This window comes from Pyrgilauda ruficollis, unplaced genomic scaffold (assembly GCF_017590135.1).
Source record: "Pyrgilauda ruficollis isolate IOZ18807 unplaced genomic scaffold, ASM1759013v1 scaffold23, whole genome shotgun sequence".
In the NCBI taxonomy this organism is placed as follows: domain Eukaryota; kingdom Metazoa; phylum Chordata; class Aves; order Passeriformes; family Passeridae; genus Pyrgilauda; species Pyrgilauda ruficollis.
Genome location: NW_024522539.1, coordinates 674,868 through 694,922, shown reverse-complemented (window position 1 = coordinate 694,922; position 20,055 = coordinate 674,868). Strand labels below are relative to the sequence as shown.

At 45.5% G+C, this 20,055-nt stretch overlaps 1 protein-coding gene across 2 annotated transcripts in view; it reads left to right on the top strand.

The window, feature by feature from the left end:
* Window positions 1-20,055, top strand: part of MAP2K5 (mitogen-activated protein kinase kinase 5) — a 115,400-nt gene continuing 95,345 nt past the window's right edge. Inside the window, exons 1-6 of one of the 2 annotated variants that reach the window (XM_041469111.1) lie at window positions 1-280; window positions 6,867-6,915; window positions 8,504-8,571; window positions 11,937-12,006; window positions 16,597-16,637; window positions 17,342-17,406. In XM_041469111.1, the coding sequence (XP_041325045.1) occupies window positions 146-280; window positions 6,867-6,915; window positions 8,504-8,571; window positions 11,937-12,006; window positions 16,597-16,637; window positions 17,342-17,406 (428 nt within the window). In that variant the 5' untranslated portion in view covers window positions 1-145. The remainder of the gene's footprint in view (window positions 281-6,866; window positions 6,916-8,503; window positions 8,572-11,936; window positions 12,007-16,596; window positions 16,638-17,341; window positions 17,407-20,055) is intronic. The other variant, XM_041469112.1, reaches the window with a different exon arrangement.

The following is a 20,055-nucleotide window of genomic DNA, read 5'->3' as shown; positions in this document are numbered from 1 at the left end:
CGCACATCCCCTCCTCCCGGGGCTCCGTTTTGGTTCCGGGGCAGCGGCTCCTTCCTGCGGGAGGGCGGTGCAGGCTGTGCCCGGCCCGGCCCGGCCCGGCTCGGCCCGGCGCGGCGGCCGCAGCATGTGAGCCCGCGGGGCGGGGATGCTCTGGCTGCTCTGCGGCCCCTGCGGCGCCATGGACAGCCAGGCGCTCGTCATCCGCATCAAGATCCCCGACGGAGCCGCCGTGGACTGGACCGTGCACTCCGCGCCGCAGCTGCTCTTCAGGGATGTGCTGGTGAGTGAGTCCGGCCGGGACCGGGACCCCCGAGCCGGCCCGGGGGATGTCACCGTGACCCCCCTCCCAGCCTGGGGGATGTCACCGTGAGCCCCCTCCCAGCCCGGGGGATGTCACCGGGACCCCCCTCCCAGCCCGGGGGATGTCACCGGGACCCCCCTCCCAGCCCGGGGGATGTCACCGGGACCCCCCTCCCAGCCCGGGGGATGTCACCGTGACCCCCGTTCCGGCCATCAGGCGATGCCACCCTCCCCGCTCTGTGCGCGCAGCGTGTCCGAACCCCTCCCGGGATGGCGGGACGTGTTTTTGGTGTGTGTTTCGGCGGAATGTTCAATGGGAGGGTGGTTTTTGTCGGGCTTGACACAAACGCCCGTCCTGGCATTGCGAGGTTTCGGGAGGATGCTGCAGGTGCCGGGCAGGGCCATCGTGCCCAGGTTTGGGCTGGCAGGAACCTCTGGAGTCCCCAAATCCGCCCCCCTGCCGTGGGCAGGGACATCTCCGGGTCAGGGCATGCCCTCCTCTGTGCCTTGGGATGGCCGAGGAAAAGCTGTGCTTTGGGAAGGAATTCCCTGCTCGGGAGAAGGCTCTGCCCTGGGCTGGGGTCGCAGCTGCTCGTGGTGGCATGTCCCCTCCCGGGCTGGGGCTCTGCTGTGCCTCCTGACCCTCAGCCCCTTCCCTGCTGGGGTGTTTCGTTCGTCTGCACACAAGGATGCTGTTTACTCGGAAATGGGAGTGGGTGTTTGTGTGTCCCACTCAGAAATGGGAGTGAGTGTGGTGTATCCCACTCAGAAATGGGAGTGGATGTTTATCCCACTCAGAAATGGGGGTGTTTATTGTGTATCCCACTCAGAAATGGGAATGGATGTTTATCCCACTCAGAAATGGGAAGGGATGTTTGTCCCACTCAGAAATGGGGGTGTTTATTGTGTATCCCACTCAGAAATGGGAATGGATGTTTGTGTATCCCACTCAGAAATGGGAGTGGATGTTTATCCTATTCAGGAATGGGAGTGGGTGTTTATTGTTTACCCCACTCAGAAATGGCAGTGGGTTTTTACCCCACTTGTTCCCAGCTGTGTCCTTAGCCCAGAGAGCAGCTCAGGGTGCAGGTGATGCTTTCTGCCCCTGCCCTCACCTCTCCTCCCCAGCACATCCCAGGACTCTGTGTGCCCTCGTTTCTCTAAAGAAAACCTTCCCACACCACACCTCAGGTGCACCTTCAGTTTTTCCTGCTGTTATTAACATTGGGGAGAGATTTTGCAGGTGTCTTTCCAGATGTTGGTCCTGTGGAAAGGACAAGTGGGGAGGGAGGGGTTGGGTTGGGATGCTCACTGTTGGGCCTGGAGGGTAACTGGAAGGGCTGACAGAAATCCCAGCTGTCCTTTTCCCAACATTCAGCATTTTCCATGACTTTCTGTAGATGGAGGAGTGGGAGCAGAGCCTGTGCCCTTAAACAAAAGTGGAGCAAATGGGCCTGGTTTTCTCCAACTCTTGCTTCATGTTCTCCTTTTTTTTCTCTTCCCCAAAATAAAGTGAAATTACCCCTGATTCTTGGACTCTCCTTTGCCATCCTGGAATTATTGCAAATTCAGGTTGGTTATTTAAAAGTTAGTAGATCCGTCGTGGCCAGTGGGTGACAGAGGACCTGGAGTGGCAGCAGAGCTCCCTGAGAGCTCCTGAGTGGGGAGGAGGTGAGAAAGGAGGCAGTCAGGCCAGCCTGGAGCTTGGCACATCTCAGAGCTCCAGGGTTTTCACTGCTCAGGTGGTTTTAAGCAGGGATCTAGTGGAGAATAAGCAGTGACCATGCCAGGATGATGCCTTGCTGGATTAGTTAAAAATCAGAGTTTTTGTCATGCTCATGATGGAATTGGAGCATAATTTGGGTTAGAAGGGACCTTAAATCCCACCCCATTCCAACCCCTGCCATCAGGGACACCTTCCACTGTCCCAGGCTGCTCCAGGCTGGCCTGGGGCATTCCAGGGATCTGGGGCAGCTCTGGGCACCCTGTGCTGCTGTTCCTGTCCTGTCCCACCTGTGGAGGTGATGAGAATTTCATCTGTCAGGCTGTTGCAGTGTGGTGTTGGTGGTTGTGTTTCAGGAGGTGCCATCCCAGATTCACCTGGGCTTGATTGGTCAGATAAATACAGGAATTAAATAAATTAAAATGAATTAAGTAAGGCTCCAATCCACTCAGGAGTGGTGGGTCAGATAAACACAGGAATTAAATGAAATAAATGAGATTAAAATAACATAAATAAATTAGATTAAAATAACATAAATCCACTCAGGAGTGCCGGGTGTGTCCCCACCTGGGGCTGGCAGGGCAGCAGTGGGGCTGCCCCTCCTCTCTGCCCTCGGGGTGGTTACTCCCACCTGGAGCACTTCCAGAGGGTTTCAGGAATTTAATTGCTGCAGGAACAATTAACGAGCCTGGGGAGAATTCAGGTGTTCCCTGCTGAGGTCAATCCCTGGGGAGCAGCAGCCCAAGGATGCCTCCCCAGGATGCCCAGGGCTTTCCTCAGGCTCTGAACAACCCCTTTGGGGCTGGCTGAGCTCTCCAGGCTCCATCCCACCCCTGTGCCCCTGTCCCCAGGGGGGTTTGGGACTTTCTGTCCTGCTGGAGCTGCACAACCACATTTGGGGCCAGCCCCACGCCAGGGACACGTCCCAAAAGCTGCACCCATGAGAGCTGGATTAGGCTCTTCTTCCCCCAAGGTGGGTCCCGTGGGCTGCTCTGCGTTGAGAAAATCCCATAAAATTCTCTTTGAGGTTTTATTTTAGATATTTAGGTGATTTTTAAGCTGGTTTTTGTTCATTTTGCCTCCCTGTGAGTGTAGCCTTGCAGCATTTCAGGCTGGTGAAATTATTATTTTATATTTTCAGGTGATTTTTGAGCTGATTTTTGTTAATTTTGCCCCTCAGTGAGTGCAGCATTTCAAGCTGGTGTGCAGGTTTATTTCCATCCTCATTTCCAGGGCTGCTCTTCCTGGTGTCACTGGAAATAAGTTCTCTGTGCGTCAGCTTTGCAGGCCTGTGAGTTACCAGTAAATAGCTTCATTTTTAAGGCCCCTCTAAATGAATTACAATAAGCTTATTTTTCCCTCCCAATCTGTCTGCATTCCTCCTGTCACTGGTATTTAAGCACTTGGTGTTAATTCTGGGCAACTCCACATTGTCATGGTGAGATAAAACAAATTTAATTGGAATGTGAGAGCTGTGGGTTCAATATTTACCCTGGCATCTGAGCAGAGCTTTCACATTTTCTGCTTTCTCACCCCTGCTCCTCCAGAGAACAGATCTGATTCTGGAGTTCCTCTGGCACCTGCTGTTCCCTGAATTTTCTCCTCATTTTTAGGGGCTTTTCAGTTCTGTATCCCTTAGATAAACCCACTTCAGCAAGTGGGAAGTATTTTATTATAAAATAAATATGATATTATATTTATTATAAAATAAATGTTATACTATATTCATAATAAAATAAATATATTGTTTATTTATTATCAAATAAATATATTTTAATTATATGTATTTTATTATAATTAATATATTTAATATATATTATATACAATATATACATATCTATATATAATATAGATTTCATAGATAGAATATATAATTTTATAATACAAAAGATATAATTATTTATTTTGTTCTGCCTCCAAGTGGGAGTATTTTATTGCTCCTGATCTCTGTTGTGATAGCAGAAAATCCCCTGTGCACCTGAAATCCTTTGAAATTTGGAATAATCCTTTAATCCTGGGTCAGCCCGGGGTCTGGGGGTTGGGAATGGGGTGGAGCTGCTGCAGACACTTGGGGAATTTCGCAGTGATGGGATTTCCCTGCCTCCACCCCTGCCAGCCTGGCTCCTCTCAGGTACACTCATTTAATGGAATTATTGTCAGCTGGGCAAAGCTGTTGGTGTTTATTTAGTGCAAGAGTTGGGGTGTGTAATTCACTTATTGATTATTACTTAGTTATTAATTGCTTTTCAGTTATTACTTAGTATTAAAGAAGTCTCAATACATGGAAAAAGTTATTCTGGAGGGGTGCAGATAGGATAAAAATAAGGTAAAAATAAGATTTTTTATTTTAATGACTCTTTTAGAGCTTTGGGATGTTTGGAGTTTTCAGAATTTTGGGGTGTCAGAGCTGCCTCTGAAGCTTCCACACCCCTTAAATCCAGTTTTTAAACAGTTTTAAAATCCATTTCTTAGAAGCATCTGTGTGCCCATAGATGAACACTGACAAGGGGCTTAAATCTAACAGAATTAAAGTGTGTTTGCTGAGGAATTTCCAGTGTTTAAATGAATGGATTTAGAAATAATTAGTACAGTCTTCTGTGCAGGCAAGACTGATTTCTTACTAGAAATAGTGGCTTTTGACAGAGGCTGGTAAACCCTGGAGAATGGAAGAATTTTTATCAACATGGAAATATTTTGAGGGCTTTTTGTTTTCTTATTTTTGCCTCTCCAAATTTACAGTTCCACAATTAAGCCACACTGCACATTTCTGGTGTGCAATTAATAGTTTGAGCCACGTTTCTTGATTTATTTTCACATCTAAGACACCACGAGAAAGTTTTATATTTATTATTTGCTTCAGCTGGCTCTGTGGAAATCCTGTGCTGCTCTCACATGTTATTAATTGTTCCTCCGTGACACGGAATCTTTAATTTCATCCCTTCAGATGGAAGAGAAAAATGGAGAGAGCAGAAGTGGCAGGACATCAGTGGAGCTTTGGCAGGGGGTGTGGAGCGCCCGGAGAGGCTCCGGTGGATGCGCTGCGATAAATCCTGGCGTTCATTAATTTCTAGAAGTTCATTTTTCCTGGGGGTGGCAGGAGGCACCAGGGAGGGGCAGAGCCACGCTGGGCATCGGTGCCGTGCCCTGATGTGGCTCCTCGTGGGTTGGCAGCAAAGGGGAGGCTGGGAAGTGATAAAAACTGGGAAAATTATAAAAACTGGGAGAATGATACAAGCTGGGAAAATTAGAAAAACTGGGAAAGTGATAGAGGCTGGGAAAATGATAGAGGCTGGGAAAATGATAGAGGCTGGGAAAATGATAGAGGCTGGGAAAATGATAAAAACTGGGAAATTATAGAGGCTGGGAAAATTATAAAAACTGGGAAAATTATAAAGGCTGGGAAATGATAAGAACTGGGAAAGTGATAAAGGCTGGGAAAATTATAAAAGCTGGGAAAATGGTAAAAACTGGGAAAATGATAAAGGCTGGGAAAATGGTAAAAACTGGGAAGATGATAAAGGAGCTTCTCTGGTACCGGTGGAAAAAATCTGGGTTGGAGCTGGAAATGTTGGGGTGTTTTGGCTGGAAAAATGGTGAAAGCTGGGAAAATGATCAAAGCTCTTCTCTGGTACCAATTAAAAAAAAAAAAAAAAAAAAGTTGGGTTGGAGCAGGGATTGGAAAATTTGGCTGAAAAATGGTAAAAGCTCTTCTTTGGTACCAGCAAGAAAGGCTGGGTTGGAGGATGGATTGGAAATGGAAATGTTGGTGTGGTTTGGCTGGAAAAATGATAAAAGCTGGAAAAATGACAAAGGAGCTGCTCTGGTACCAGTGGAAAAAAATCTGGGTTGGAGCAGGGGTGTGGAGCTGGAAATGTTGGGGTGTTTTAGCTGGAAAAATGGTGAAAGCTGGGAAAATGATCAAAGCTCTTCTCTGGTATCAGCAAAAATGGCTGGGTTGGAGGTTGGATTGGAAATGGAAATGTTGGTGTGGTTTGGCTGGAAAAAAATGATAAAAGCTGGAAAAATGATAAAGGAGCTGCTCTGGTATCAGCAAAAAAAATCTGGGTTGGAGGAAGGATGCAGAGCTGGAGGTGTTGGTGTGGTTTGGCTGGAAAAAATGGTGAAAACTGAAAAAATAATGAAAGTTCTTCTCTGGTACCAGCAAAAACAAAACGTTGGGTTGGAGCAGGGATTGGAAATGTTGGGTGAAAAATGGTCAAAGCTCTTCTCTGGTGTCAGCAGAAAAATCTGGGCTGGAGCAGGGATGTGGAGCTGGAAGTGTTGGTGTGATTTGGCTAAAAAATGATAAAAGTTCTTCGTTGGTACCTGTAAAAACCATCTGGGCTGGAGCAGGGGTGTGGGACTGGAGGTGTTTTTGGGTTTGGTGTTGTGGGGCTGCCTCAGGTTCTGTCTCTGCCTCTTTGGGGGTTTCCAGTGAATTTCCCCTGGGATTTGAATGCATCTCCTGAGTTTTGGAGCAGCTCAAATCCCAGGTGAGGCAGACAGAACCCTCCAAACAGGAGAAAATGGGTTTTTTTAAAGCAAAGAAAAATTCATAAAGCTCTTTTTATGGCTGGTTTTGATCAGTTAGGTGCCCATTTTTTTATAACCCAAGTTAAAAATGGATTTTTTTTCACCTGCAGGAGCAGAGAGCACGGAGCTGTTTGCAATTAGGAGGGAATTATTTGGGAGGAAAAGCGTTTCCTTGGAGGGGAGGAGAAAAAGATTTGTGTTGTGCCCTAAAAACTTCCTCATTTGGGGCAGTGGGGAGGGATTCAAGTGATTTGAAGCCACTCAGGCTTCTCCCTTTTGATATTTAATGAATTCTTCTTTACATTTTCAGGATGTCATTGGTCAAGTTTTGCCAGATGCAACGACCACAGCGTTTGAGTGTAAGTGTGACTTTTGTCAGCCAATCCCTTTGTCAGGTTGCTGGGCTGTAACTGAAATAAAGAAATCATTTTTATGTCGTTCTTATTATATTCTGATTATATTTATTGTTTTAAAATAAGTGACATTCATTATACGTCACGGTTAAATATTTATGCATTAATGCAACTTTAATAATGGCACTAAAGCAGGCAATATTTTATTATTTAATCACATCTGGAATATTTCCACAAAGTAGCTTTAATTACCAGCCTGACCTTACCATGCTCTTACTCCTCAGTGCAATTTTATTGCTCAAATTAAATGAAAAGTATAAACTACCTGTGGGTCTCAGCTTAAAATGGTAATCCTCCAATCCTCCCAGCAAGTATTTAGGCTAATATCTGTTCTTTAAACCCTGTTTATTTTTATTTTTGAAGGGGTTCCTGGGGGATTGTCCTGTCTGGAGAGCAATCAGCTGCAAAGGGAGTGCCCCAGGGGATAAAATACTGAAAAACTGGAGTTTTCTTCCAAATGGAGGAGGCTCCTGCTGCTCTCTTTTGATTTTTATTATATTTTTCCCTCTGTTTTCCTTTGAGATGAAAGGAAATTATAATTTTATTATGTTTTTTCCTGTGTTTTCCTTTGGAGGAAGGGGATGGCAAGATCTGAGTGAGGGGGGTCAGAGCAGACTTGAGATGGGGCCTTTCATTTTTATAATTTTATTTTTATTTCTCCCCTTTTTAGAGCTTTGGGGCTCATTCTGTCTGTGGATAATCAGAGGAAATACTGATTTATGGTCCTTCAAGTCCTATTTAATGCTCTCTTTCTTTTCACACGTCGTGTTTTCCTCTCCCAAAACAAAATTTTATCTCTGAACCTCGGCGTTTTTCCTGCCCTGCTTTTTACCAGCAGCCCCGAGCCTGCAGAGCCTTGCCATTCATGTCTTTTTTCACTTGATTTTGTGTTCTTCTGGTTACTATTTGTGTGCCATCCCTCCCAGGTCCCACATTAGCTGTGTTTGAACTTCATGCTCCATCAGGGCAGCGCCCACAGGAGCGCTGCCATGTGCGGGAGGTTCCTGGAAAATTCTGATTTTGGTTCTGCCTCCCAACATCTGCTCCTGTGCCTTCCCTGCGTGTCTCTAGTCTGTCATTTCCAGCTGCTGAGCCCATTCCCTGCCATTTAACTGCCAGCTCAAATATGTTATGGATATTGATGCCTTTAAAGGGTTTTTTTTTAAGGTTTTAGGGAGGGAATTCCAGCTTGGGGAAGGTTTTAGGGAGGGAATTCCAGCTTGGGGAAGGTTTTAGGGAGGGAATTCCAGCTTGGGGAAGGTGCTCAGCTTCAGGAGAGGTTCTGGCACTAAAAAAACCTGCTGAGAGTGAAGTTCTGAGCACTTTGTGCCCCTTTTTAGACAAAACCCACAATTCTTGTTAATGAATATTTGCAGATTGTATACAATTACGATTATTATTTCAGAGTCCTTGTGCAGCTGGCCTGTCTAGTTTAGATTTTTCATTTTATTTGCTGCTGTAAGTGCAGATAAAGCCTTGCCTGTCAGGATTGTCCCTGTCCTTTCCTTGCTCACCTGGTGCCTTCCTCTGGCAGATGAGGATGAGGATGGGGATCGGATCACGGTCAGGAGCGATGAGGAGATGAAGGCCATGCTGTCCTATGTGAGTACACTGCCACAAATCCTGATTTCCCCCACGTTTGTCATTTTTTCTTGGTGGTTTTCTTGTTCCACAGTGCTGAGCTGGGCCGTGCCCCCGTGTTAAATCCCAGTTTTTGGTGTTCTGCAGGGAATGGAGGTGGTTTCACACCAGATCCGTGGACAGGCTCGACTTCAAAAAAGAAAAAAGACTTGTTCACTTACTGATCATATCATAAACATTAAGAATAATGCATCTTAATGACTTTTGCATTAGGTATAGTGCAGGCTAAATGGACTATCAATTTCTTGTATTTTTTATGCAGTACTTAAAGTAACGGCTCATTAAAAATGAACCCCTGGGCTCTAAAAATTTTTCAAAATCTACTTTCATCTGGAGACTGCTTCACCCCTCCTAACAGAGGAGTTTCATTGTAGCTGCAGGCTCAATATTCAGAGAGGATTTAAAGATGTGTTTGGTGTTTTTCCAGGGGAGATGGATGTGGCTGTGTGTGCCTTTGTGTAGGTAGGGGTGTGTGAAATCTGTCTGGATCCCTGTAAATATAAATAAATATATCCCACAGATACCAATCTCCTGCAGAAGGGGAAGGGTGCAGTTACTGATGGCAGCACAATCATTTGAATAAAGTGGGGAAAAATATCCTTGAACTTCTCTTTTCAAAGGAAGTGAGTAAGCAAGAGGGTGAAAAATGGGGATTTTCCCTCAGAGCCAGAAGGATCAAAATTCCTATAAGTGACCTGGCAGAGCCAAGCTCTGTTTGGGAGCATCCAGAGGTGATTTTGGGGGAATTCAGAGGATCCCAGACTGGTTTGGCTGGGGAGGAACCTGAAATCCCCCCCAGGGACACCTCCCAGTGTCCCAGGCTGCTCCAGGGATCCATCCTGGGGATGCAGGGGCAGCCACAGCTGCTCTGGGAATTCCTTCCCAAAATCCCACCCAAATTTTCCACTCTGAAGCCATTCCCTGGGTGCTGTCCCTCCCTCCCCTGTCCCCATCCCTCCCCAGCTCTCCTCCCTGGATCCCTCCCTTCTCCAGGGGGGCATTCCCAGCCTGGCTCATCCCATGCTCCCGGTGCCTTTTTGGGATTTTGCTCTTCTCAGCCCCTTTTCCCTCCCTTTTTGGGTCCAGCAGCTCCCTGGAGATCCCTTCCCCCAGAATTCCTCATGGTTCTCTCTTTTCCTGGGGAAATCTCAGCCATTTTTTGCCTTTAAAGTGGAAAACTTTGGATTTTCCTGGCGCAGCCTCCAGATTAATCATGCCTTGGGAAGGTCATTTTTTTGCTATGCTTCCAAGCTCACTGTTAAAGTTTCAGTACATTAGAGTTCTGATTGCCCAACTCTCTGCTTTCCCTGCAAAATTATGGGATGCCTGGAAATGACTTCTTTCTGCTTCAGCAGCTCTTCTTCTCTGAAAAATTTTTCTCCTCAGTTTTAAACTAGTTTTTTATTTGAGTGTTGCACTGATGGTTGAACTTCCTCACATCCTATGGGCTTCGTTTTGGGATGTGTTTATGAGGAAACAAATGTTCTGGGCCTAGGAAATGAATTAATTTCATAATCTTGGGGAAGAGAAATACTCATTTTGAGGCCTGCAACAAATATTTGGAGGATTGGCCAGCTGGGAGAGGATTTCAGGGAATGCTGATGTGGTGCAGGTGTTCTCTAAAATGTAAATAAAGTGGATTTTTTTCAGTTTAAGGAGAAAAAAAAGAATTCCCTGAGATTAGACTTTGAACATACTATAACTGGGAAGATATTTGGGGTCATTTTGTTGTTTATTTGGGGTCATTTTGATATTTTGAATAATTTTGAACCTTCCCTTTAGGTCCTTTGCTTTATGAATTTGACAAGAGCTTAAATCAGGTCTGGAATTCTCTCAGATTATGCAAAAATGCTTTGAATTAGGCTGATTTGGGGGGTGTAAATGGGATTTTTTCAGCGCTGGGCAGTGCAGTTAATTAAGGACAGCTGCTCTGGAGCTGTTGTCTTGTATCTGTATAAAAAGGCAGTAATTTTTTTGACAGCCACTGATTGGAAAGTTGCTTGCAGCTCTCTCAAAGCAAGGGCTACACGCTCTGGATCAATAAGTGGCAAATTTCCCATTAAAAACAATACCTGAACAATGTTCCAAATAGCCACTGGCATCTTAATTTTCCATGGAAACCTCCAGTGCTGGCGTGTGGAGGACAAGTCATTTTCAGACAATTTTTCCAGACTACTTGTTAACAGTTATTGCTGTCCCAAAAGGTTGACAGCTTACATGATTGATATTTCATTTACTTGTCATCACTGGTGAGTAATGGAGAGGGTTTTTCCTCCCTCTCTCTCCCCCCTCTATTCTATTTTTGGGGGTGGGGGCAGGAAGCACTCTCAGGTGTGTTTATTTTACTTGGTTATTCCAGGGAGGGATCAGAAGCGTTTCTGTTGTGTGTGGAGATGTCTGCAGCTCGTGGAATTCCGTTGGGGAAGTGGGAATTCAAAAGTTGAGAGCACATCCCAGGGGCAGGGACAGCTCCCACCATCCCAGGCTGCTCCAGCCTGGCCCTGGACACTCCAGGGGCAGCCCCAGCTGCTCTGGGAATTCCAGCCCAGCCAGGAATCCCTTCCCAGTACCCATCTAAATCTCCCCTTTCCCACTCTAAAGGCATTCCCTGTCCCTCCATCCCCAGTCCCTCTCCAGCTCTCCTGGAGCTCTTCATCGGCTCTGAGCTCTCCCTGGCTCCTTCCCTTCTCCAGGGGAACATTCCCAGCTCTCCCAACCCAGGCATCTTCCTGGATTTTGGTGTTCTCAGCTCCTTTTCCAGCCCTTTTTGCCCATTCTGAGGTTTTTTTAACCCATAAACATCCCTGGATCACTCCAGCAGCTCCTGGGATGTCTCAGGATGTCTGCGGGGACTTTTTGGGGTCACAGCTTTGGGATCCCTCTGTCCTGATCTTCATCACTGCCAGAATTCCAGATCCCTTTGGCATTCCCTTGGAGTTTTCCAGCTGCCCAGTTTTGGGGTAATTTAGGGGATATTTGGGGTTTATTTGCCCAGGTCTTTGTGGCCATGGTTGGTTTTCCTGGCTCCTCCAGCTGTGGAGCTGCTGCATTTGCTGTCAATATTTCATGCTGTAAATATCTCATTTCCTCAGCTGCTGGAGCATTCCCAGCTTTCCCTGCTGAGGCAGGAGCAGATCCCTGTGGCCCCACAGCTCCCTGTTTAAATTCCTTTTTGTGGGAGCCCTGCAGATGGAAAGGAACCATCTGAAGCTGATCTGCACCATTACAGAGAAAATGAAAACACACAGAATTAAAGAATCCATAAGTGCTTTTACCACTCCTGCCTTACTGACTCATCTCTTTTTTGGGTTTTTTTTTTTTTGCAGTATTACTCCACTGTGATGGAGCAGCAAGTGAATGGACAATTGATAGAGCCTCTCCAGATCTACCCACGAGGTAATGCTGAGCAAATCCCCGTCATCAGCCGAGTCACTGGGGCTGGAACAGCTCCTGGCACGTTTTGGGGAGCTTTGGATGCACAGAGCATCGTGTTTACCTCTTAATTTGGAGAGAGGAATTCATTATTGTGGGGAGCGTGGAGAAAAGTGCATTTATTGCATAGAAAGCAGCTAATTTCCTGGAGTAAATTAGACTAACGAGGTTTGCAGAGTACATATTTAAGTACATTTAAAGAACTCATTGGTGATGGTTCTTTCCAGGCAAAGCAGATGAATAACTGAAGACTTGGATACTTATGAAAATTGGGCTTTTTAAAGCTGTTTGAATGTCATTAATCAGCCTGCCAGGCTGGGGAATGTCCCTGTCACAGCAGCTCCAGCCAGGACACGATTTTGTCTGAGATTTGGGCTCTTAGTGCTACCCAAATATTCACAAGCACTTCAATAATTCTCCTGAACAGGGAGAGATGTAATCAATTCCGTGGACTGAGGCAGTTAAAAAATAGGTCATCTCCAAGCTGACAAAAATCCGTAGGCAGCTGGGGAGCTTTTTTGGGAATGCTCTCTCTGAGCTCCAAGAATGGTTGAAAAAAAGCCTCCTGCATTACATAATTCATTGAGATCTCAGTAGCCAGGCTCTGAATCTCTGGCTCTTAATTGATGGAACTGAGAAGGTTTAAATTCTCCATGTAAATCTCCCAGCAATAAATTAATTGAAATAATTAAAAATTAAACTCCCCTCACTTAACTGATATTACACAAATAATCATACTATGAGGCTCCCAATTAAACATTCCACACTTCCATTACTTACAACTCTCTGAAGTTTGAATTGGGCAATTAACCAGGAGCCTCCTCAAACACTGCTAACGAGGTCTCCGAAGGAGGCTGGCTGGGATTCCTGGGGGTTCCCTGTGCAAGGGGGACAGGAGTTGGAAGGGAATGTGGAAAATTGGGTTTTGTGCAAAATTGGGGTTTATGGGAATTTGGGTTTGTCTGGCTGAGGCCTGCAGGGTCTGGTTGGGAGGAGACCCCAAGGTGTGGGAGCTGTGACCTCCTCAGGGCAGGGAGAGGGAGGGAGGGGTCTCCTGCCTCTTCCCAGGCACGGATCATGGAGTCCTGGAATGGTTTGGGTGGGAAGGACCTGAAATCCCATCCCATGGAATCCCTCCCATCCCATGGCAGGGACACCTTTCCCTATCCCAGGCTGCTCCCAGCCCCAGTGTCCATCCTGGCCTTGGGCCCTGCCAGGGATCCAGGGATTGCCCCAGCTGCTCTGGGAATTCCAGCTCAGCTTCTTCTCACCCTCCCAGCCAGGAATTCCTTCCCAATCTCCCATCCATCCCTGCCCTATCCCATTTAAACCATTCCCTGGGTCCTGTCCCTCCATCCCTTGTCCCCAGTCCCTCCCCAGCTCTCCTGGAGCTCCTTCTGGCCCTGGGAAAGCTCTGAGGATTCCCTGGATCCTCCTCTTGTGGCTCAGAGAAACTGGATGATCCGAATAGGTTGGAAAATCTTGGAATTTTCCTTTAAGCCTTTACATTTCCAGTCCCAGGGAGCGCTGCCAGGAGCTGCTCACACCTGACCCACCCCGGGTTTAATTTTTAATTTTTTGAGATTTAATCCTGTCCTGGAGTCTCCCTTTGGCTCATTCCTGAAGAGCCAGCCCTGGGAATTCCTGTTCCTGCTGCAGTCTCCTGGATGATCTCCTGTGGCTGGGCAGAGCTGGGAATTGTCTCCGTTCTGCCCCAGCTTCAATCCCCCCAGCTCCTCCAGGTTCTCCCCCTGCCTCAGCTCTGCCTCTCTGCTGCCATTTCCTCCTTCCCACTCCCTCCAGATTGCTCCAGAGCTCACCTTTGGTTCCATCTTCCCAAACCACATCCTTAAAACCCCTTTTTTTTCCTCTGTTAGAGCTTTCAAACCCCCCAAACCCACCCCTGAGCTCCTCTGAAACACCCAACAAAATCTGCTTTTCTGCTCTTTTTTTTCTGCTTTCCTGCCCCCTTTTTTTTTATTTTTCCACTTTCTTGCTCTTTTTTGAATTTTTTTTCCTTTCCTGTCTCCTTGTCCTGCCTCCCTAATGAACATCCCAAATTTTGGCAGCCCTTTTCTCCTGTGCCCTCCTGGCCCTGGCTCTCCACGTTCCCCACTTGAAAGGCCCAGCAGCATCTGCAGCTTTTCTGCCTCTAATTTCCACTTCTTCCCTTTTAAGAGATTTCTTTGCAAATCCTTTGAGTTCTTTTCCTTTTCTGCCTCTCTAACTTCTGAGGAAGCCTCAGTTCCTGCTCCCAAAAACTCCTGTATTCTGTAAAAATCCTTTCAGGAGTAAATTTCCACATGCCAACCTGTGTTACCTGGGCTGTGCTTTATTTATTTCATGACAAAAAGATCTTTAAGGGGAAAAAAATTGCTATTTTCTCTGTTTTTTAATGGGTTTATTATTGTTGGTTAGGTAGTAAGAGCCAGAGGGGGATGTTATATTAAAAATAAACATCTCTATGTGGTGTACATATAAAAAATGTGTGCACACAAATATATCTATATATATTTTATATATATACATTTCTATACATGTATCTATTAATATATTTTTATATCTACATATATTTATCTGTATCAATTATATTTTTATAGATATTTACATATTTTTATGGATATCTACATATTTTTAATAGCTATCTAGGTATTTTAATATATCTATTTTGAATATATATCTATACATATTTATATATCTACATGTATTTTTATATATCTGTGTATATTTTTATCTATATCTACATATGTTTTTATATTTATTTATAGATATTTATATCTATTTATCTCTGTCTTTTACCCATGTTATTTACATCCCATTTGTGGAATGCAAGGTGAACACAGCATCCAAATGCACACCATAAAAATCATTATTGATTGAATATCTTGTTCAAAATGCCAATTTTAATCTATTGGCAAACCAGGACGGGCTGATAGATATTTATAATTTATCATTCTGGGTTATTATTTTTTTAATATGTAACATTTGCCCTCTTTGGATGCACGTGGTAATTTTGGATGTTGTTAAAGGCACGTGGCCCTCAGTGCTGTGTTTAATAACCATCACCTGTGTCCTTCTCCCTCATAAACAGTTCTGCTTCCTGCTGTCACCAACAGGAGGGGGAAAAAAAATCCCATTTCTGCCATCACTCAGCAGTGACAGCCCCTTAGCACAGCCTTGCAGGGCACTGGGGCTGGGACGTGCCTGGGACACGCAGCCCTGGGGCTTCCACACCCAAAAAACCTTCCCAGAGCTCATCCCTGCCTGGAGAGATGGGGTGTTCCCTGGCCACAGCTCAGGAAAAGCTTTCCTCCTCCAGCAGCTCATCCCTCTGAGCCCAGACACCACCAAGTGCCACGTTGGCAGCTCTGCCCCAAAAAGTCACATTTTCAGTGCCATTTATTCACTGTTTACCTTTATTTATTCACTGTTTACCTTTATTTATTCACTATTTACCTGTTGTTTATTCAGTATTTACCTGAGAGGCTCACTGCTGTTACCCTGCCACGGTTTCCCCCCTGTTTGTGTTTCCCCCAGGGGTTTCCCCCATATTTACCTTTGATTTATTCAATATTTACCTTTTGGAGGCTCTGCTGTTGCCCCAGGTTTGGGTTTTTCCCCCAGGTTTGTTTTTCCCCATGGTTTTCCCCCATATTTACTTTTGATTTATTCTCTGTTTACCTTTTGGAGGCTCTGCTGTTGCCCCTGCCATGGTGTTTCCCCTAGGTTTGGGTTTTCCCCAGGTTTCCCCCATGTTTTTCCTCCATATTTACCTTTTATTTATTTGATATTTACCTTTTATTGATTTGGTATTTACCTTTATTTGGTATTTACTAGAGAGGCTCACTGCTGTTACCCCTGCCATGGTTTTTCCCCCTGTTTTTTCCCCCCTTGTTTGTTTTTTCCCCCATATTTGTTATCCCCCATATTTACCTTTTATTTATTCAGTATTTACCTTTTGGAGGCTCTGCTGTTACCCCTGCCATGGTTTTCTCCCCCCAGGTTTGGGGTTTCTCCCCAGGTTTGGTTTTCCCCCAGGTTTTTCCTCCCTGTTTTTCCACCCATTTCTTGCCCATTTTCCCCCCACGTTTCTTCCCCATTTCCCCCAAAGTGCCTCTGCCAAAATGACCAATTCCTGACACAGCCAATTCCCTAAAAATCCCAATATTGGATTGCAAACATCCCTGTGAAATTCCAGGGGAAAAAAAGAAAAAAAAACCCAGTGTGTGAAAACACAGCACCACAAGGTTGCAATCTGAATTACCAAAAAATCCCCTGGTTTGAGCCGAGGGTTCTCTGGCTTGTGCTGTGTTCTGAGCAGAAATTAGAATTTCCATTCCACGGTGTCAGGAAGCTCTTAGCATTTATAAATGCTCACTCCTGCAAGTTAAAAATCCTGGGCTGTAATTCCCACTCTGGGTCTCGCCAGGCACTTTTCAATCATTTCTCTCTGCTAATTTTGGTGTCACCCTCATTTCTTTTGAAAAGATTCATTTTGAGCAAATTTGTAAATGGCCCTGATGTGTTCTACAATTTAGTCAATTACTGTTTCAGCCTGCAAACCTCCTGGGAAACGGAACATACATGGCCTCAAGGTACGAATTTCAGTAATTGTTTCAGCAAACTTAGATGGATTTGTAATGCTGTGTTCCACTTATTGAAATGTCAAATAAAACTGCACTTTCTTGAGCTCTGACAAGCAGATTTTTTTTTTTAATTCTGGATTTTTTTTTTTCCTTTGGTGAGGGTGGGAGAAGGATTCATCTGCAAAATGTTGGCTGTGATATCTATATTTATATATGTGGTTTTATTAAGAATGGGTTTGCCTTTTTGTTTTTAACCTCTGCTAATCATGTTCTTAAATTTTAGTAGTTCATTTATCAACTGCTGTCTGCCACTACTTCAAAGCTTTTAAACCCCCACCTCATTCCTGTGATTTCAGCCATTTACCCAATTGTGGGAGGCACCACAATGGAGTTACTTTACATTTTTAATTCCTTATTGCCCCTACAATCGCGTGGAGGAGACCATAAACACATTAAGTGATTTTTGAGTGTCCAAAATGAGGAATAAACCCTGAATTTCTCCCTTTTCCCAGCGCGTTCCTTCAGCCCCGAGCGCGCTGCAGCCCCAGAGCTGCGCATCCCGCTAACCTACATCCAGCCCTCCACCACCAGCGTGCCTAGCAACCAGCTAATTAACCTTGCTGGCGAGATGAGGAATCCGTGGCAGATTAGAGGTTAATTAGCAGGGTGTCCTGCGAGCAGGGCTCTGCTCAGGCTCCTCTCTCTCCCCGCAGGTGAACACGCGGGCGGGGGCCGGCAGCGGCGCCTCGGCCGCCTCCGAGGCCCTCCCCAGCAACAGGTGAGGACTTCTGCTGCCTTCCTCCCTCATTCCCTGCTTTTGGGACCCAAAATGGGGCCCTCACCTGTGGCTGGTCCCAGGAGAGCTGGGCTTGGGTGGGTTTGCTGGTGGGAAGGTGGAGTTCCCCTGGGTGGCGTTGGGTTGGGGCTGCTGGGGATTCTTCCCGCGGGTTTGTGCTGGGGAGATGAGGGTTGGTGGGGATCCCAGGGGAGATCAGGGTTTGGTGGGTTTTCCAGGGGGAGATTGGGGTTTGGTGGGTGTTCCAGGGGGAGATCAGGGTTTGGTGATGGAGAAATGAGGGTTTGGTGATGGAGAAATCAGGGTTTGGTGGGTGTTCCAGGGGGAAATTAGGGTTTGGTGATGGAGAAATGAGGGTTTAATGGGTGTTCCAGGGGGAAATCAGGGTTTGGTGATGGAGAAATCAGGGTTTGGTGATGGAGAAATTAGGATTTGATGGGTGTGTCAGGGAGAAATTAGGGTTTGGTGATGAAGAAATGAGGGTTTGGTGGGGATTCCAGGGGAAAATCAGGGTTTGATGGGTGTTTCAGGAGTAAATTAGGGTTTGCTGCTGGAGAAATTGGGGATTGCTGAGAATTTAAGAAAGAAATTAGGGTTTGCTGGGTGTTTCAGGGAGAAATTGGGGTTTTCTGGGTGTTTTCAGGAAGAAATTTAGGGTTTGCTGCTGGAGAAATTAGGGTTTGATGGGTGTTTCAGGGAGAAATCAGGGTTTGGTGATGGAGAAATGAGGATTGGTGGGGATTTCAGGGAGAAATTGGGGTTTGATGGGTGTTTTCAGGAAGAAATTTAGGTTTGCTGCTGGACAAATTGGGGTTTGATGGGTGTTTCAGGTAGAAATTAGGGTTTGGTGATGAAGAAATGAGGGTTGGTGGGGATTCCAGGGAGAGAAATTGGGGTTTGAGGGGTGTTTCAGAAGGAAATTAGGGTTTGGTGGGTGTCTCAGGGAGAAATTAGGGTTTGCTGCTGGAGAAATGAGGGATTGATGGGAATTCCAGGAAGCAATTAGGGCTCGATGGGTGTTTCACGAGGAAGTTAGGGTTTGGGGGTGGGGAAATTAGGGTTTGCTGGAGATTCCAGGGAGAAATTAGGGTTTGATGGATGTTTCAGGGAGAAATTAGTGTTTGCTGTTGGAGAAATAGGGATTTGGTGGGTGTTTTGAGAAGAAATGATGATTTGTTGGGTGTTTCAGGAAGAAATAAGGGTTTGCTGGGAATTCCAGGACAAAATCAGGGTTTGCTGTTGGAGAAATAAGGGTTTGCTGGGGATTGTAGGACAAAATAGGGATTTGCTGCTGGAGAAATGAGGATTTGCTGGGTGTTTCAGGTGGCTCTGAGTTTGAAAAGCCCTGAGGTGCAATTTGGGGCTGATCTCCTGTGGCTGCTCCAGTGCCAGGGTCTGTGTTCATGTTGCTTGTTCCTTCCAGGACTCCTTGATTTGAAAGTTTAATTCCCTTTCATAGGTTTGTACCAATAAATAGCCTAAATAATAAACTTAGGTAGGTTTGTTAGGGTGGGGTAGCATTTTTTAAAAATCTTTTCAGTTTAGGTGCCTGTTAACTACAGTTCCAGCAAGTTTTGGAGTCCATCCCCCTTATCTTGCTTTTTACTTTCCAGCCCCAATTTGAAAACCCATATTGTGGTCTTAAAATGCAAGAGAACTCATTCTCTTTTTTTTTCTCTAGAGATTTGTTTTTCAAATGCTGGAGGATAAACTCCTTTTTATTACATGAATTGTTACAGGAAATCATAATACTGATGGTAAAAACCTACAAAAAATCTTTCTGTATCCTTCAAGAGAAATAAGGAGGGTCTGGCTCCATCTTCTTCCGACAAGAGCATGTCTGAGCCATGGGAACAGAATTCTCTGGAGGCTCCTTTCAACCTAAATTATTCTATTATTCTAATAAGCTCACAATATTCCATTTATCCGTGCATCAGCATCCTGCTCCCTTTTCTCCCTGAGAAAAAGGAAGAGCAAAGGAATGTTGTGAAGATTGAAAAGGTGAATTGCCACAGGTTAACGTGACCAGAGGGGCACATTTGTGGTGTTCTGGGCACGTTTGGAGGGTGAATTTTGGGGGCCTGTCCTGAGGCTGGGACAGTCCCACAAATCCCATTTTCACTGGGGGAGATTCCAGCCTCACCCACAGCAGGGCTGGGGTTTTTCCCCCACTGGAAACCCCATCCAAAAACCAGCAATCCCAGTTTGCTGCTGCCTTTGGTGGCTCTGTAATTGTGAAGGTTTTAAAAAAATCCCATCCTGGCAAAGTTTGCCCCATCCCAAAACTCTTAAATGAAGAGGAAATAAATCTGAATAAATCTCTGTGTTCTGCAGTCCCCCAGGCTGAGCTAAATAAAGCAGATTTTTCTGTCACTGCTGCGTGCTTCCTTTCAGTACCTCCTGTACTTTGAGCTTGTTCTTCAAGTGCATTGAAAATGAAGCTTCTAGAAGATTCTTGTCACCTTATCTGGTGGTTAATTGCCATTCCTTTTCCAAAACCTTCTGCACCAGGAGTTTTGTTTTTGAAGTAATTGAAAGTCTCTCTTTGTTTCATGTTCACAAATTGTTAGTCATGAAAGATGACAAGATCAACTTATGTTTCCTTGGAAAACTTAATTTTTCTTTAAAGCA